At 40.8% G+C, this 13,770-nt stretch overlaps 1 protein-coding gene across 3 annotated transcripts in view; it reads right to left on the reverse strand.

Moving 5' to 3' along the window:
• Window positions 1-2,888: 2,888 nt before the first annotated feature.
• The window catches only part of LOC144693883 (transferrin receptor protein 1-like), a 49,644-nt gene continuing 38,762 nt past the window's right edge, over window positions 2,889-13,770 (reverse strand). For all 3 annotated transcript variants that reach the window (XM_078564029.1, XM_078564028.1, XM_078564030.1), the window contains exons 17-19: window positions 13,210-13,431; window positions 10,908-11,048; window positions 2,889-9,309 (exon numbers count right to left, since the gene is read on the reverse strand). In XM_078564029.1, the coding sequence (XP_078420155.1) occupies window positions 9,067-9,309; window positions 10,908-11,048; window positions 13,210-13,431 (606 nt within the window). In that variant the 3' untranslated portion in view covers window positions 2,889-9,066. The remainder of the gene's footprint in view (window positions 9,310-10,907; window positions 11,049-13,209; window positions 13,432-13,770) is intronic.

The following is a 13,770-nucleotide window of genomic DNA, read 5'->3' on the forward strand; positions in this document are numbered from 1 at the left end:
TCTGCCCTTGTCCTTCTAGGTGGGTTTGGAAGGTGCTGTCTGACAAGCCTTGGTGAATTCCTGCAGTGCATCTTGTAGATGGTATACACTGCTGCTACTGTGCATTGGTCGTGGAGTGAATGTTTGTGGATGTGGTGCCATTCAAGCGGGCTGCTTTTCCTGGACAGTGTCAAGCTTTGAGTTTTGTGGGAGTTGCACTCGTCCAGGCAAGTGAGGAGTATTCCATCACATTCCTGACTTGTGTGTTGTAGATGGTGGATAGGCATTGGGGACTCAGGAGGTGAGTTACTCGTCGCACGATTCCTAGCCTCTGACCTGCTCTTGTAGCCGCAGTATTTATATGGCTAGTCCAGTTCAGTTTCTGGTCAATGGTAACCCCCCAGGATGTTCACCGGGCGGGTGGGGGGAGGAAAGAGAGGAGATTCTGTGATGGTAATGTCACTGAACATCAAGGGGCAATGGTTAGATTCTCTCTTGTTGGAGGTCAATGTCTGGCACTTGTGTGGCATGAATGTTATTTGCCACTTGTCAGCCCAAGCCTGGCTATTGTCTAGGTCTTGCTGCATTTGGACATAGACTGCTTCAGTACCTGAGTAGTCACGAATATTGCTGAACATTGTACAATCATCAGCAAACATTCTTCCATCATAAGGTCAGATGTGGGGAAGGTCATTGATGAAGCAGCTGAAGATGGTTAGACCGAGGACACTACCCTGAGGAACTCCTGCAGTGATGTTCTGGAACTGAGATAACTGACCTCCAACAACTACCTTCCTTTCTGCTAGGTATGGCTGCAACCAGCAGAGTTTCCCCCCTGATTCCCATTTGCTAGGGCTCCTTGATGCCACATTCGGTCAAATGCAGTCACTTTCACCTCACCTCGGGAGTTCAGGACTTTTGTCCATGTTTGAACCAAGGCTGTAATGAGGTCAGGAGCCGAGTGGCTCTAGCGGAACCCAAACTGGATGTCAATGAGCAGGTTTTTGCTCAGCAAGTGCCACTTGATAGCACTGTTGATGACCTCTCTATTACTTTCCTGATGATGGAGAGTAGACTGATGGGGCAGTAATTGGCTGGGTTGGAATTGTCTTGCTTTGTGTACACAGGATATACCTAGGCAATTTTTCACATAGCCAGCTAGATGCCAACTGTTGTAGCTGTACTGGAACAGCTTGGCTAGGAGCGTGGCAAGTTCTGGATGACAAGTCTTCAGTATGATTGCCGGAATATTGTCAGGGCCAATAGTCTTTGCAGTATCCAATGCCTTCAGCCGTTTCTTTATATCACGTGGAGTGAATTGAATTGGCTGAAGACTGGCACCTGTAATACTGGTGGAGGTTGAGATGGGTCATCCACTCGGCCCTTCTGGCTAAAGATTGTAGCAAATATTTCAGCCTTATCTTTTGCACTGATGTGTTGGGCTCCCCCATCATTCAGGATGGGGATATTTGTGGAGCCTCCTCCTCCAATGAGTTCTTGAATTGTCCACTACCATTCATGACTGGATGTGGCAGGACTGCAGAACTTAGAACTGATCCATTGGGTTGTGAGATTGCTTAGCTCTGTCTATCACATGCTGCTTATGCTGTTTGGCACGCAAGTTGCCATGTCATAGCTTCACCGGGTTGACACCTCATTTTTAACTATGCCTGGTGCTGCTCCTGGCATGCCAGTCTGCACTCTTCATTGAACCAGAGTTGATCCCCTGGCTTGATGGTAATGGTAGAGTGGGGGATATGCCAAGCCATGAGGTTACAGATTGTGTTTGAGTACAATTCTGCTGCTGCTGATGGTCCACAGTGCCTCATGGATGCCCAGTCTTGAGTTGCTATATCTGTTCAAAATCTATCCCATTTAGTGCGGTGGTAGTGCCACGCAATACGATGGAGGGTGTCCTCAATGCAAAGGTGATACTTCGCTTCCACAATGTCTGTACAGTGGTCACTCCTATCGATACTGTCATGGACAGATGCATTTGCAGCAGGCAATTTGGGGAGGGTGAGGTCAAGTATGTTTTTCTCTCTTCACCTGTCACAGACCCAGTCTAGCAGCTGTCCCCTTTTGGACTCAGCCAGCTCGGTCAGTAGTGGTGCTACCAAGCCAGTCTTAGTGATGGACATTGAATTCCCCCCAACCAGAATACATTCTGCCCCCTCAGTGCTTCCTCCAAATGGTTTTCATGGAGGAGCACTGATTCATCAACTAAGGGAGGGCGGTATGTGGTAATCAGCAGGAGATTTCCTTACCCATGTTCAATCTTGCCTAATGGCAAAGCTTGAGGAGCCAAATAAGCTACTTATGCCTCTATTCCTTATGTTGTGTCCAACTATGTTTTAGTATGCATGAGTGTTTCTGTAGATAGAACAGGTTCTCTCTAGTATTCGGGCTTGGAGGTTCCAAATATGCTCATTTTGCTTGCCGTTGGACAGATTTGTGGTCCAGTGTGGCAGCTGGGAGGACATTCCAAACCCATGTTACACCTCATATCCCTTTTCTATTAAAATCTTCAGCAGACAAGGACTAAAATTAAACAGTAGAGAGTTAATAATTATTTAAGATCCAGGCAAATGTTATAACTTTACAAATAGCTTTGTATAGTTGCTAGAACTATTGTTTCTTCTACTGACTTGTGCTAATTTAAAAAGGGCAGTTCTGCATCTTCCTGGAAAAAGTCACACATACTGGCCAGATTTTGCAGTTCACTTTAGATCTGTGAAAAAATACCAGAAGACATTAATACATTTGCAGAATGGAATTAGCAACTGAACTTCAATGTAGGTAGTTGTGCATTTGGATGTTTTGGCAGGAAAAGTAAGGAGACAACAGTGAAGACTTGTTGGAGTCAAATAGTGTGCTTCTTTGCTGAAAGTACCAAGCAATCCGAAGACTATGTTGTTTAAGATTTATTTGAAGCACATATGCAAGACAGAACAAATTTTAATCTTTTACCAACTAACATTTTAGATCAATTATTAATTAATACAATTATCACTGCTTAAAACTATGGCAAAAAAGTGCTATGCTTAACAGAAAACAGAGATAACTGTTAATAGTTTTCAGAATATTCTGCAGTAGCAAAAAGAGCAAAATAATTAAAGCCAGGCCCAAATGGTATCAGATGGCTGTGTGGAAAAAACAATCCAAATGGAATATTTAAAAGTATTAAGCACCAGGTACCATAATCAAAATAACTGGGAACAACCAGCATTTAAAATTGGTGTTTTGGGGGAGAGGATAGAATAAGCACCAAGATAAATATAAGGAGGACCAAAGAACACTCAAATTGGGTTATGGATATAGGTTGTCTCATTAGCCCTTTAAATTACTCGTTTCCTGGAGTCACTTATTATTCCACATTTCCGGTCAGCCCGATTTAGTTTAAGATTCCTTTTCCTTAGCTGAACATTTTGTTTCAAACAGAAACAATTACAACAAGTACATATTGCAAATATTTTAAAAACTGAAGCAACATCTCTTCCATTGAGCCTGGACTTAAATTGAACTGGATAAATTGGATGGTGTCATTCTCACCCTGACAACCCAGTAATGCATTTTACAATACCCTAATCCAATCTCATAACAATGTGAACTGCAGAATCAATTCAGAAAAAAATGGCATAGTAATTGGGAAAGCTATAAACATTGATTAAAGACTACTAACGCACAAGATTTCTACTCTTTTTATCCAGTGGATGGACTGCTAATATTGGTTTATAATTTTCCGTTGTTACCCTGCAATGGTGCTGCCTCTCAAGGATGGAGTGCACACACCATCAGATTATAATGCCATACATAAGAACACAACCCACTTACCAAAGCCAAAGTGCTAAGGTGCAGATTATCAAAACCAAACCTTAGGGAATCCGAAGCGTGTGTATGGATACTACTGGACCGTTAGCATCTAAAGACACATGGTTCACTAGCACAGATCAAAGGTAACCTTATAGGGTTGAACAATTAGGGCAGTGGTCTTGGGGCAAGTTGGAACAGTTAGAAGAATTCCAGTTTCCAGAGACAGGTCTACTTCATGGTTCCAATCGTATAACAAACTGGTTGGTCAAGCAACTGATTTACTGGAGACCTGGATGATGAAGCCTAGCGCACAATGTTGGCTCAGTTCCAAACTTCCAATACTAGGCATGCTATCTTGGAACCAACTGAACAGGAAAGACTCTACCTCTTCCAGCCCCAAAATGATCGCAGGACAACTGACAAGCATGAGACTGAGCCAATACCAGATGGCACCAGAAGCTCCTCACAAGAAGTGCTTTGCCACCATCCTCCTCACCACAGGAGAGCTTACTGTGGGCCAACATACAGCACTTCCACCAATGTTTTTCCTTATTCATTCATGGGATGTGGGCAGCACTGGCCAGACCAGCATTTATTGCCCATCCCTAATTGCCCTTTAGAAGGTGGTGGTGAGTTGCCTCCTTGAACTGCTGCAGTCCATATGCTGTAGGTACACCCATATTGCTGTTATGGAGGGAGTTCTGGGATTTTGACCCAGTGACAGTGAAGGAACAGCATATATTTCAAGTCAGGATGGTGAGTGGCTTGGAGAGGAACCTCTAAGTAGTGGCGTTCCCATGCGTTTGCTGCCCTCGCTTTTCTAGGTGATGGCGGTCATGCACCCACCATCTACAAGGCACAAATGATGGAATACTCTCCACTTGCCTGGGTGAGTTCAGCTCCATCAACACTAAGAAGCGTAACACCATCCAGGACAAAGCAGTCCACTTGATTGGCACTCCATACACAAACATCCACGCCCTCCACCACAGATGCAGAGTGGCAGCAGTGTGTTAACATCTAAAAGATGCACTGCAGGGACTCATTAAGGCTCCTTAGACAACAGCTTCCAAATCTACAACTGCTACCTTCTAGAAGGACAAGGGCAACAGACACATGGGAACACCACCACCTGGAAGTTCATCCCCAAGCCACTCACCATCCTGACTTGGAAACATACCGCCGTTCCTTCACTGTTGCTGGGTCAAAATCCCAGGACCCTCCCTAACAGCACTGTGGATGTACCTACAGCACATGGACTGCTTCAGTGTCTAAGAAGTTGCGAATGGTGTTGAAGATTGTGCAATCATCAGCAGACATCCTCACTTCTGACCTGATGATGGAAGGAAGGTCATTGATAAAAGCAGCTGAAGATGGCTGGGCCTAGGACACTACCCTGAGTAATTCAGGGAACTAAAGGCAAAGAGCATCAAAACAGGTCAGCAAGTTTTTTCTCAAAAAACAGTAGCAAATCATTTGACAGAATCAATTATATTAATAACTCCATATGGATGAGAGAATATCTTGGAACTTAGCAATGTTTTATTACCCACTTTTATTACCACTGGTCCCTGGATTTCTTCTCCCTATTCCACATACCCAAGTAACAATTAAAATGGGACACATAAATTTTAAAGTAATTGTGAACATATATCAACACAAGGCACATAAGGTCCTTATACATGGGGACATAAACCACAAGTTAAGCTACTTTTACACATATTTAAGCAAATAAAACATGATTGTAGTTGATCATAAGCATGCAATTAGCAACCCCCCAACCCCTGCAACTGCTATTCAAATAAAATAGATAAATTATGGGAATCGCTGTTCCCGATAATTTTTATACACCTTAGGTGGAACATATGGAAGGCACTGCTTCCGATATACACCTTGGTAGGCAAAAACTACCTTATTTCATGACATTATGGAAGACACTGCTCCCGATAATGAGTTTTATTATTAAACTTGTAGAAATGTCATAGGCTTTCATTTCTTAGTAGCAGATGCTGCTTTCTGATTGTCGACAGTATAACCGTCATAATTATGGAAGACACTGCTTCCGATAATTATCTTATTTTAAAAAAGATAAAACACTATTTATAGTGAACTCTGTCACTGATAAATAAAAAAAATAAATATCTCACTGGTGACTGGTGGAAAGTTCGTGACATGATAACTGGGCTTGACAGATGCTTAAGTGACAAGCATATAGAAGCTGTATTATTAAATAGTTCCTGTTATACAGCCACTTTAGTGTCAATTTCAGCATCCTTAGAAGTTCCTTAACCAGATAATAATTTAGATGCATTATTTTGAAAAGATAGATGATATTTGGTAAGCACTGAGCCCTGTCACTTTGGCCAATATTCTAGATTAATAGGCAGGCAGCAGTAAAGTACTTGAACAGGTGTTAAATGGATTAAGATAACTAAGCCAAGTATGACGTTTCTTTTCGTGCCACTAGTTCTGGGCTTTGAAGGCATTTGTAAGCCCCTACACCAGTAAAATTCAGAAAATTACCAAGGGATAGGCTGGCTGTGCTAATTTAATTTTCTTTAGCTCTTCAAGGCAACTTGTAATTTAACAAATTATCCCTTACTCAAAATGGGATTATTGTACTTTGCACAATAACTGACCCATCAAACTATCTGCTGAAAAGAGAGCAGCCTGCATTTTTATCAAGGAACATGCCATTTGACAAGCCATCTTTCACAGCATAACTTCACTTTAAACTCAATTAATGGAAAAAGAGGTGATGAGCAAAGGTTTACCCATAAATTGGAAGTTTAGATAATTGTAATAAAGTACTCAGAAATACAGTTATTGTATAGTTGCCAAGCATGTCAATTTCAAGACAGCCGAATAGCACTGAAATGGGAGACAGAAAAATTATTCATGTTTTAAAGATTCTAAAATAGATGCCAAATGCAAACTATACCAACTATTTACTATCTACTATCTAGATTGTATTTTAAAGTCAGAGTTAAAATTGGGCCTGTTCTTGGGCACAACATAAAAGTTACCCAATTAGCACATCAACACAATCTGGGGTAAAGTGAAGGCACCAAGTATGCAGCAGCCCCATCCCACCTAAATATACAATGAACTCAGAAAACATGAATGTACCATTACTTTGAGCTTTATAAAACACAACTGTTCTTTTGAGAACAGTAAAAATTCCAGGACAAAGAAGCCAATTGAGTTAGAGATCATTGTGTGCGTTTTTGTTTGAGTTTGTCATTCTTGTGACATTGGGTAACATTCGATTAACAGTTATGCTTACTATTCTTCATCCAGAAAAAAGTGCAATGAATTCTTCAAAAATAGTTGCTTTCACTCCCATTTAAAATCAAGTAAAGACCTACAAGTAAGGCCAGAGATTAATTATACACTTTGTTTTCAATTTCTCATGAGTTTGATTCATTTAGTGACATGGCATTATTATAATCAATATAAGCAGCTCATGCCCTTATACTTTTCAATGGGTAAAACCTATTTATCCATATTACTTGTACTTATTAGCATCTCCCAACCAATAGGTAACATTATTAATATTTGTAACTTGCTTCTCCCAGCTACCTTCACTATATTTAACTTTTCCCATGCAGTAGAGGTTTGAAAGTATTTTATGCAAATTAATTTTGTATACCTACATTTTTTGTCCTGACCTCAATTTTATTTGGAAAATCTTAACATTTGCTTACTGTAATGCTGTTGAAGTCATTCTCCCTATTCTGCAGGAAACCTTGCTCTACTTCATGCCTTTCACTTTTCCAAAATGATGCTGTCTCATGAGACATAGAAACACAAGCTTGACCAATGGATTGAATGTAATTCTTTTAAGCTACACTTAGCTTAAACTACACCATGCTTTATGCCTCATTATTTTTCAGATCTACCCACTAGATTTGAAAGTGTTGTTGCTATTAATGAGAACGTTTATTTTATATTACATTTTCACTGGTGCCACTGAATCACTGTTAACCCACATTATTCAATCTTCCCAGATCATCTCAATTCTGCTGGCATCATAATCAGATTTAATTTTGAAAACTTCTCCCTTTAGAAACCAGCACAATTATAGAAATTTTGCCTGTTACGTAGCCAATTTAATTTCCATATTACACTGAACTAATTTGCAGTGCTCCTCAGTTTCTTGTTGGTACCCACATAATATTTCTAGAGGCTTCTATGCTTCACTGCTCCAAGGAGTGATGTCATTATATTCTTTCAGAATACGGAGATATTTAACATTGCATAAATCCTTGCGCCCCAAGTGCAATGCCCAAGAGCTCAACTCCTCACACAAAATGTTTTGAGGAGAAACCAGAGGCCAGGTCAACAGCTTCATCAGTATTTTGCAGCATTTAACTAAGCTACAATTATCCATCAATTGTAGTGCAGCACATGAAGAATGGTGAATTCCCAACTTGGGTTGTCAGATTACAGTATTCAGCACCCAAATATTCACGTTTCATATTAGTTTTGTATTTCTTTGATTTCTCGTGATTATCACTTCTGCCATTTAACCACCTCCTGTTTTCCCATACATATTCCTTTCCCTCTAAATGTTTCCAAGTTTAAATGTACTCCTTTGCTCACCACTATACAATGCAAGAACACAAGGTCAGTCACCTATGAAAGCAGATATTGCACAGCTGCTTCTCCATTGGTCTAAGGAGGTACTTGCACCACTAGGTTAACAATGTGCAGTTCTTGAATGCTAATGAAATTTGTTAACTTGCCAAGATCAGCTCCCGAAAGACCTCGTGAAAGCAGGTCTTCTCAGGAGCTGTTCTTTAACAAGGAGTAAATTTAGTAAATTTGAACTGCAGTTGTTGACAAGAGGGCTTCTGCCAGGTGCACAAAGTCTGTTCACTGGGAACAAGCAATGCAAACACCTCTCTAAGGCTACTGTATAAACAGCTTAAGTGGTAGCATTATAGAATGCAAAAGATTATAGATGACTTAAATATAGCTGAGATATTATTGTCCTCTCACTTGCACTACTGGAATAGAATATCTGTTCTTTTGAGACACCTGAATATATGTCTGATAAGCAATTTCAGTTCCCAGATTTTGTACAACAAAAAAGTTTGCACTTCACAAAACAGGTGCCTTTTATGATTTAAATACAAATATCAATTAATCCCATATGAGAATGGTTAAGTTTAAGTGACAAGTGCTAAGGCATTAATATATCTCAGCGTTTTGAAAGGTAAAGCAATGCCTGCAGTCAAACCAGCGTGAATGCCTATAGAAGTCACATGATCAGAAATCATTGCTGCTGGTCCACACTTCTCCACCAAGTGCATTGGCTGCTCCCTGGATGGTCCAGGTAGCAAAAGCCAAGTCGTTGCGGGTCATGTTGAAATCAACGAGGTCAGGGTTTGTTCTCAGAAGTTTTAGCTGCTCCACAATGCCAGCAAGGGTGTGGTTTCCTTTGCCATATAACAGGTGTCTATATGGGCAACTCTTTATAGACACATAAGGAGAAAGAAAATTGTACTCCATCTGTTGGAACAAATATGACATTAATTTTAATTAATTCTTTAATCAAGCTTAGAACTGGTACATTATGTTTGTTGGGAACAACCCCTTTTAGCAGAGTGATTTTGACAGATTATAAGACCTATTATCTTGTCTAAAGCATACTGCAAACTAGTGAACATGGGGCTTCATGGAGCGGAGAAGTGGGCTGAAATCCATTATACCATTCTTCCACTCTTTGTGCAAAGCACTAGTTCCAGCAGGCAGTTAAACTTCTGTCTGAAGTGAACAGGAGCTTATTATATTTAAAAATATAGTGACAATGTCTTCCTCCTTCCCACATTTACATTGGGTCAATGCTGTTTCCAAATCGCATTCATTTAGATGGGTGTCCATGATGGCTAGGCACTGAATTGTATGAAGAGCCAAGAAAGACTTTTTTAAAGCAATATAAGAACATTATAGGAACTATGGGCCATTTGGCCCAACAAGCCTGCTCTGCCATCCAATACGATCATGCCCGATCTTCTATGTCAATCCATTTTCCTGCCTCACCCGTTATTCCTCGATTCCCGTAGCATTCAAAAATCTATCAATCCCTCTTGAATATGTTCAACAACTGAGCATCAACAATCATCTGGGGTAGACAATTCCAAGATCCATAACCCTTATTGAAGAAATGTTCCCTCATATCAATGCTAAATGGTCAACCCCTTATTGAAACAGTGACCCATAGTTCTAGACACATCCAGGAGAAACATCCTTCCAGCATCTAAACAGTTAAGACCCTTAAGAATTTTGTTTATTTAATGACATACAGCACGTTTTTCTTGTGTTTTTACTTTTATTGGTGTTATCAGCCAAGTTTGTGAACACTGTTAAGACTTTTTGCCTCAAATATTATTGGCAAGTGTTCCTGCACTGGAAACCATGAGGATCACTAGAGGAATGACAGGTAAGTAAGGTGTCCAAGAAGTGTTGTGTTCCCAGCCACCAGTACACATACATCCATAAAGATAAAGATGTTTTTCAATATCATAGTTTGGAAACTGAACTTGAGTATTCCTGAAACAAACATTTTTTTGTCGAAGCTTTTCATCTTGCACTCATCAGCACAATTCACAGGGATACCAATGTAAAGGAAACAACAAATTTATACTGTATCAGAAGAGTGTGCTGATTGTTGGCAAGCGGATTCTGATTGGCGGAGGCACTGCGACGGAGAATGCGCTAGTTGATGGTGACTGACAGCTCACTGCCAAACATTGCTTGGCTGTTAACTGCCAGTCACCATCAACTGGTGCAGTCCCCATGGCCACGCCTCTACTAGCCAACCAATCAGCAGTCTCTTCACATACAGTATAAATTTGTTGTTTCCCTTACATTGGTATTCTTGTGAATTGTCCTGAAGAGTACAAGCTTTGGCAAAAAATGTCTCTATTTTCAGCAATACTCTGGTTTGGAAACTCTTATGTTTCAGGTCTGATCAACATCTGGCTAACCACAAGTGTACTCATGGTTTATCAACTCAACCCTTAGCAAAACAAAGCTGGAACAGATCAAAATTGCATTTACACTGCATAAACTGCAGCACAGTAAGGTAACAAAGCACAGAAACCTACCCTCATAATTCGGTTGTTGTAAGTCCTGCAGAGCAATACATTAGTCATATCAGAGCTGTCGATTTTGGTGGACAGATCATTGGCAGCACGTATTAAGTCACCACGTGCTGAAAACAGCCACTGTGTAGTCAGTCCACGATCCTGCAAAAGAAGTTTTACTTTGGCTTCAAGTCTAATTCACACTGCATTGCTTGAAAAGGTATAACCAGTTTTCTACTCATGTTAGATGAAGCATGAATTTGATTGTTTAGTCGGAGAACTGACAATGGCCCAGAACTTCTGTTCCCTGGGGAAGATGTGCTGGGGAATCCCTTCCCGGAAGTCCCATGCAAGGGCCATACAGGAATGCTTGGGAAGTTTCAACTTCTAATGGGCACTTGCCCTGAACCAGGAACCAACTGTACTCTGATTTAAATTGGAGGCTTTGAATGGTTCCGACTCTCTTAGCAGAATAGTTACTCAGAAAAAGTTAGGAGTAAAACTACTTCCAACTCCTTGGTGACTATGGTGCTGACACCCCACATCCCTCCCCCATCGACACCTCCCACTAAATGCTCCGATCACCCCCACACTACTTGACTACCCTCTTGCCCCCCCACCAAATTACCCCCCTGAACTATGCCCCTACCACCCAATTACCTTCCCACTCCCCACTGACCAACCAACTACCCCCACTTACCTCACACCCCTGACTACCCCTAACTCCTCACTCGCCTTCGCCCTGGTTTCTCAAAGAGGTTGGGACCTTTAAACTTACCCACTTTATGGCAGCTAGTGCTGTAAAAAGGGGGCATGGCTTCATGTCCCCTGACCCTGCTGGTCTTCATGGGTAGGACAACAGAGGTGCTGCATTGCACATTTCTCATCAGGCTAGGGTCGGAACAGCAGGTGAGAAATGTGCAGCTCCTAACCTGGGAAGGTAAAAAGGAGTGGAGTGGCAATCAGACAGCGATTGCCACGCCATGGAAGTTCTAGGCCCTCTCCTTAATGTAAAAAAAAGTGTGGTGGGGCAGTGGGGTGGGAAGATGAGCAAGAGCATGACCAACAAACGTGACAGTTTGCTGAACATAAGAATAGTTTATCATACATGTTTAATGATTTGTAAGCCGCATCTTCCCAGAAAACATTTGCTTGGAAAATCAAGATTTAATTTTTAATAGATTTTTGGCCCATGGATTTAAAAAGATATCTTCGTATTAACTAGTCTGTAATATAGAATGACACTGCATGCACAACCTATGCAAAACTAAAAACACCAAGAAAGTGTCAAAATGACTGAAGTTTGGTGGGCAACGTCTAACAGGCTAGTGCCAAGAAGGACATTCAGGAATCCAAACGGATTGTCACTGAATTATCCTAATGTAGACAGGAACATCAATAGGGGAAATGAACAACTTCCATTTATTTAACAGCTTATGTCCTTGGGCCTAAGTGATTTCCAATCAATTACGCTGTTTAAACGCAGCAGAACATGGCATCCAATTTGTCCACAGCAATGTCACACAGACTTCAAATGAATGAATTCAAGGGGAGACAGTGGTATATTGGTGATATCACTGGCCCAGGCTAATGCTCTGAGGACACAGGTTCAAATCCCATCACGACAGCTGGTGGAATTTAAATTCAATAAATAAAATCTGGAATTGAAAGCGAGTCTCAGTAATAGTGACCACGAAACTGTCTGGTTCACTAAAATCCTTTACGTAAGGAAATCTGCCATTCTTACCAGGTCTGGCCTACATGTAACTCCAGACCCACAGCAATGACTCTTAAGTGCCCTCTCCAACAGCCTAGCAAGCCACTCAGCTCCAGGGCAATTAGGGATGGGGCCACAAATTCTGCCTTGCCAGTGATGACCACATCCCATGAAAGAATAATAAAACAATTAATTACCAGATAAGCTATTTTTAGTTCTATTGGTTAAGTGATAAAATATTGGCCAGGAAGAACCCCTTGCACTTTTCCGTTAGTGCCATAGGCCAGCTCCTTTTTCCGCCCAAATTGGTGCTTCATTAGAAGGATTGCATCTCTGGCAATGCAACACATTCAGTAGCTGGACTCAAGTTCCAGCACAAATTATGTGTTTATTTATAATAGGGCTGGTACGCACAAGCTCTAACTGGAAAGTAAAGGTTACCAACTGAACAAAGCTGATACTATAAAACTATTTTTGATTTTTCTAGCAAAACTCCAGCCCACAATTAGCCAAATAGCTTCTTTCGAAATAGACATCTTCATGTACTTCTTCATATTTCTACCAGACACCAACAGACAGGAAAGATTTTATATAATTTTTGTTTACCTGCAGCTCTGATGCATAGTTTTGAATATCAGTAGTGTAGGTCAACAAGTCACTAGCATATTTCTGGTAATCAAGTGGAAGTTGATGGTGATGGATTAGCTTTATCATAGCAATTCCGATGACTTCTGCCATGGTACGACTGACAGCCTCTAGTTTATCATTAGTAAACCTGGAGAGTGTGTTCATTGTGTCCTCTTCAGTATTTAATGGGTAATTTTTATTCTGCAACCAAAATGACCAATTAGAAATACTGGATGTATAAATACACTTCTAAGGCTCTGGTTTCAGTTGATAGAAAATAGTAGCAGATACCCACAAGATTACTGAAAATAACTGTCAACCGAGTTCTTCAACATTGGAAATCTGATTTCACCATTATTAATTTGGCCTGATTTTGTAAAATCTCATTGGGTGTAGCAAATTACTGCAATTTCTTACTTGGGACTCCCTAGAAAACATTTGGCAGACTGAAATGTTTCTCAGGGTTCTGAACCAACATGGTCAGTGTAATTTGTTTCACAAAGTCACATTTAACAGTGCAAAAGATTCACAATCTCAAAA

The sequence above is a fragment of the Cetorhinus maximus genome, chromosome 19 (assembly GCF_964194155.1).
Source record: "Cetorhinus maximus chromosome 19, sCetMax3.hap1.1, whole genome shotgun sequence".
NCBI classification, from domain to species: domain Eukaryota; kingdom Metazoa; phylum Chordata; class Chondrichthyes; order Lamniformes; family Cetorhinidae; genus Cetorhinus; species Cetorhinus maximus.